The sequence below is a fragment of the Pituophis catenifer genome, unplaced genomic scaffold (assembly GCF_029215685.1).
Source record: "Pituophis catenifer annectens isolate HBS135680 unplaced genomic scaffold, rPitCat1.0.hap2 SCAF_4, whole genome shotgun sequence".
In the NCBI taxonomy this organism is placed as follows: Eukaryota; Metazoa; Chordata; class Lepidosauria; order Squamata; family Colubridae; genus Pituophis; species Pituophis catenifer.
In genome coordinates, this window is record NW_027256884.1 from 78,966,089 (window position 1) to 78,971,629 (window position 5,541).

The 5,541-nt window shown below is 41.5% G+C and overlaps 1 protein-coding gene across 1 annotated transcript; it reads right to left on the reverse strand.

Moving 5' to 3' along the window:
- Positions 1-4,585: 4,585 nt before the first annotated feature.
- OLIG1 (oligodendrocyte transcription factor 1) lies at positions 4,586-5,281 on the reverse strand. Its single transcript, XM_070943555.1, has one exon. It carries the CDS (start codon positions 5,279-5,281, stop codon positions 4,586-4,588), a length of 696 nt encoding a protein of 231 aa, XP_070799656.1.
- Between the last annotated feature and the right edge of the window lie 260 nt (positions 5,282-5,541).

The window sequence follows — 5,541 nt, forward strand, 5'->3', positions numbered from 1 at the left end:
ATGCTCAAGACCTGACATGGAGGACTGGAGCAACATAAGAAGGCACTTGAATTAGACCAATATATTTCCCCTTTCTTTCCATGAATATAAATATTTCAATTTGAAGAACTATGCATTTTGTTATTCTCTATGTGTAGATAATCATCTTTCTCTAGCTGAAAGGGCTCCGCTTGTGTTGCAGAATTATCTGGATGCATTTCACAGGTCAGGCACCCCTGGAATTCACTGATTGATTGATTGATCCTAAATTGTATAATTAGGACTTAACTGCACCTCTGATCTGTCATGCATGAGCTCTGAATAAAACAGCTAATCCATTGCTAGTTTTTGTACTGTAAAAGCTATTGAACAGAGAAGGCCATTTTTTTTAAAAAAAGTTAAAAATCCACAAGATTTTTAAAAAGTTTCTTCAAACCATGTTTTTAAATGTTAAATATATATATATATATTGATATATATATATCAAATTTATATTTTGCTGATAAAGAAATAAAGGGAGACTAGTATAGATCTACTATGTTTCAAGCTTTTTAGCTTTCATCAGCTAGCCATACCCTTTACTCAGATTCAAACTTGGGCTTCCTGCATGTTAGGCAGTTGAATTAACCTTCTGAGCCACAAGTTCTCCTCCCTTCATCAGCTTGAGCCAGGGGAAAGATTAAGTGCTTTTCTATCGAGACACCTGGCCTACCCCAACATGTGGGAGGGGGCATTCTGCTCCCTTTCGCCTCCTGAGGGCTCCTGGATTGGAGCTGAAAGGCAAAAGGGAGTATGTATATGTAGTTTTCTTTTTCAAAATTCCAATACATAATTGAGTAGACATTGTCATTAATCCAAAAACAGGTTGGATAAATTATTCATATAGACTCTACATTATATATGTATATCTTTAACTTTCTTCTAAACATTATCTGTTTTTATTTCGGTTATCAATCCACCTATACCATTTATCCCACACCGCATAATATTCTGAATCCTCTTTTTCTTCTAATTTTAAAGTTAATTTATTCATTTCGGCACATTCAAATATTTTTTGAATAATTAATCCGTCTGGTGGTACTTTATTTCCTTTCCAATATTGCGCATAGGCAATTCTTGCTGCTGTAAGTATGTGTACAAATATCTTATTTTTTTGTCATGTTTGGTTTTTAGTACACCCAGGAGAAATATTTTCGGGATTAATTCAATTTTGCAGCTAATTAGTTCTTGCAACCAGTGTTGTATTTTGCTCCAATACCTCTTTGCTTCGGGACATAGCCACCACTTAAATGTTAAATATTCTAAAGGAGTGAATTTGTGATGTGACTCCATTATTATTGACATCTGTTATTTCTTTCGTTCTGTTTTCTATATTTTTTAATATTTGTATAAGTGGTTTTAGCTTTGTGGTACACCCCCCCGTCACTTTTATAAATAAGATAAATAAATGTCCCATACATGAGCATTCCATAGTTTTATTATTTCATCTGATTATGAATACTTTTTCCCCCCCTGAAATTGTGGAATTCACAAATGGAAACTTTCTACAGGCAATCCTTGACTTACAACCACGATTGGATCAGAATTTTCATCACTAAGTGATGCATTCATAAAGTGCGATGTCACATAACCGTATCTCTTAGCAGCGGTGATCCCAGCATTCACCACTGTTGTTATTAATCAAATTCCATTGGTCAATTGGACCCACCCACCACAATTCAAGTTTTCAAACCTCAGCTGCCCCAGTCCAGTCCCAGCCAGAGTCGCCCTCGACTCTTAGACTCCTGCTGCCTCAGCTGAATTTCACTGTCTTGCTTCTCTTCACTGAGGTGTGCCTGCCCTGACCCTTTCCAAGGCATTTGTGAAACCATCTTCCCCAGATCTCGTGAAAAAAACCGTGCACATGAGGAAGGAAGCTTCATGTGGCCAGCAGCTGCTTTGTAAGGGGCCAAGCCAGACATGCGTGGTCAGCAGCAGGAAGAAAGAAATTGTGAAGGTCAGCTAGGGCAGCAGGGCAGGGGTGGGTTCTACTTACCTTTACTACCGGTTCGCAATGGGATCGCACATTCAATCTCCAAAGCATAATAAATATTTTGGAGTAATTATATCGAAGTGAATGGGATGTACTCTATAGCATAATTGTGCTCTACAGCATCCACATTCTGCTTTTAATGTAGTTGGTCCTAAAAATGATTTGGTTAATTTTGCTCTGTATTACCTTGTAAACCTAAGCATCAGCAGTTCTTCAGATATCCAGTGTGATTTTCTGACTATGCAGTTTATAGATATGGTACAATATTCTTATATCTTATTGAGAAGCTTAAATTGGTATTATTAGGATTGCTATAGAGGTATCTTCATTTTTGCTGTTACAGAAAAAATATTAAATTGTTTTAGACTAATCCATTACATTAAGACAATAATAATGCACCAGAGTACTGTGCATGCAAATTGATGACCACTTGGTAAGAAGCCTACAATCACTCCACTCAAAGTTGTGAAGAGAGTACATCCATATCTTCTCTTTCTGAGTGCAATTTAGAAGTGCTCTGATAAATTCTGTTCCTGGTTCCTTAAAAGTAAGGCCCAGTAATTCAGTGGATCTTATTTCCTAATAGGTGTGCTTAGGACTGAAACGCTAATATTATAAATGTGATTGCTGTATAGATATTTCAGTTGCTGGCATATGAACAAAAGTATGTGAATAACATTGTATTTAAACTAGTTTAAACAAAATCAATCAAGAACCCATAACACTCAGATATTCGTACTTTAAATGAACTAATTTATAGGATTTAATCTCTGCTTCTCCATAAGCAGAGATAGGTTGTTTTATGTAATTTTTGAAAACCAAATTATATTATTTTCAAACAATGCAATAACTGTGGATTGTCACTGATAGACAATCTACAACTAATATAAGTAGGCAATAAGAATACAAATGTCAGTCTCGGAATTGCAAAGACTTTCATCAATAGAAGAGACTAGTCATTGTACTGGACAATGGAACAGTAGGACTTAAGCACAGTTAAGTTTACTGATTTCATGGGAAAAAAGCCTGAGCACACCTCAGAAATTAGGGACACAAATGTGATCTTATACATCTTGATTGAAAGGAAATTCCACTGCATTAGGAGCAACTCAATTCTAAAAAAATATTACATGACATTTTGATTAGTTAAGTAATGGTCGGCTGGCATATCTGTTAAGGGGATCCATAGCTGGCTTGAAAACACTGCTCAAAGAATACTCATTGAATTGCAGTTAAGTATCAAGTGGTGTGTCACAAGGTTAGGCTTGACTCATCATTATTTTCATTAACGTGGATAAATAAGTGGAAGCAAGTGCTTAATAGATTTGCAGATTCTACAAAACTGAGTACAATAACTAATATATGAATAGACAGAAAAAAATTCAAGATAACCTAGATATATTGACTGAAAAACGAATGAAATTTAATAGAGAAAATTCTTCATGTAAAAAAAGAAATCAAATACAAGATATTGAATGGGGGAATCAGTTGCTAAATATGAATCAGTTGGCACTGCTGCTGAAAAGGCAAATACAGCTTAGTATATTTTTCAAATCCCAGAAGCAGAGTGTTATATTACATTCTTAGTATCATGAGTTTCTGGGCACTGACACTTAAGAGAGAATCTGAAAAATTGGAACAGGTGCCCAGTATAAAACCTTACCAAGATTATCCAAAACAATGAATATTTAGCCAGGAACTCAACTAGAATCTTATGGCATTTCTGAATGTCACTAAGCCATGACTGAAGTGTTTGAAAACTTCTGTCCATGCTGTATTAGATGCCAAAAGTCACTACTGTAGTGTGAATCCTGCTTGCCTTACAAGAAGACCCTGAAAGAGTTGGGCATGTTTAAGACCAGAAATAACTGAGGATGGTTAGAATCATACTTTTCAAGTGTCTGAAAATGGATCTTATAGAAGAATGACTTGTTCTTTGCATCCCAGAATGTGGGACATAGATTAAGATGTCCAATTACAGGAAGTTATCCCAATTGACAAAGCAGTTTGACAATGGAACCAAATGCCATGGGCCATGGCTCTCCTTTGCTGGATGTGCTCAGTCAGAAGCTGGACGGCCATTTGTCTGGAATGCTTTCATTTAGATTTTGCACCAAGCAGAGGAAAGCTTCTTCCCTTCTGGTCTTTCAAGAAACCTTTTATAGATCTCAACAGGCTTGGTATTGATTCCATGTCCTGTGCAAAGCTGCATTCATCACATGGCCATCTTGGGTTAGAGTTGGATTATTTATTTGGACCTATTTACTACCAATTGCCCCATTCTCACCCTCTCTTTCAAATTTGTACCCGAGGGCCAGAATCAGACTTTTGTTCCAGTGATCGCGCACCCGAGTTGAGAGGAAAACGTGCAAAAACCTCCTTTCCTATAAGTCTTAAACGTTCTCGTCTCTCTGCCCCCAGCTGTCGCTCCATCCAGACCAGAACAATAAAAATAGGAGAAGCCGCGAGGATCCTTGAGTCCTCCGGGTGGGAGCCCCGTCCTCCCACCCGTTTCGAGTGCAGCCTGCTGGGCCCCCTCCATCTCCCTCCCTCCTCAGCTCAGGAGGGCCAGGCTCATTTGGAAAAGTGCGTCTGCACAGCGGCCACCTCGAAGGCGGAAGGAAACAAGTGAGGGAACTTGCAAGCGGCGCAGGAGCAAAGGGTCGCCCCATCGGGTACGTGCACTTGGCCGCACTGCTGCTCCTCCAGGGCCGCCGAGAGGTATTTGTTGGCCGGTCGCAGCCTGTCCGGGTGGTGGTGGTGGTGGTGCAGGTGGTGGTGGCTCACCGGGCCCGGCGTTAGCAGCACCGGGCCCGGGGCGACGGCGGCGGCGAAGAGAGGCAGTCCAGCCAGCAGCAGCCTGGGACCCGAGGAGCCGCTAATCTCCCCCAGGATTCTCCGGAGCTCTTGCAAGGAGCTGCCCAATAAAAGAATGTAATTCCGAGCCAAGAGCAGCGTGGCGATTTTGGAAAGCTTCCGCCCGGGCGAGCTCTGGCAATGAGCCGTCGAGTAAGGCAGGATCACCTCTCGCAGCGCGTCCATGGCCAAGTTGAGGTCCTGCATCCGCTTCCGCTCGCGGCTGTTGATCTTTCTCCGCAGCTGCTGCTGCTCGCTCTTGCCACCGCCCGCCCGGCTGGTCCCAGTCCCGGATCGCGTCTGGAGCTGCTCCGCCGCAAAGTCCGGCCTGCTCTCCTCCGCTTGTTTGGGAAGCAAGGCGGGAGGGGCCTGCGTGTAGCGAACCAGCTCGTACGAGAAGTGTTGCCTCAACATGATGGCCTTGCGGGCTTTTCAGAGCGGGCAACGGGCTGTCATCGCCTTAAAAAGCTCGTGAGAAGAAAAGGCGGCAGGGAATTTGGCGGGTGGGGGGTGGAGGCGCTCGGGTTTTGCGGTCAGCCGGATAAGGAGAACTATTTGAAAAAAAAAGTGGGATAAGGATCGACCGATCAATCACTATTTTAATCTCCCTGCTGCGATTAGCGCCGAGATGTGAGGCAATGGATTATTGAGCGCAGATCCTGTAACTCCAACCC

Coding starts and splice junctions, on each gene's coding strand:
- OLIG1 (XM_070943555.1), bottom strand. CDS start 5,281: ATGTTGAGGCAACACTTCTCGTACGAGCTGGTTCGCTACACGCAGGCC.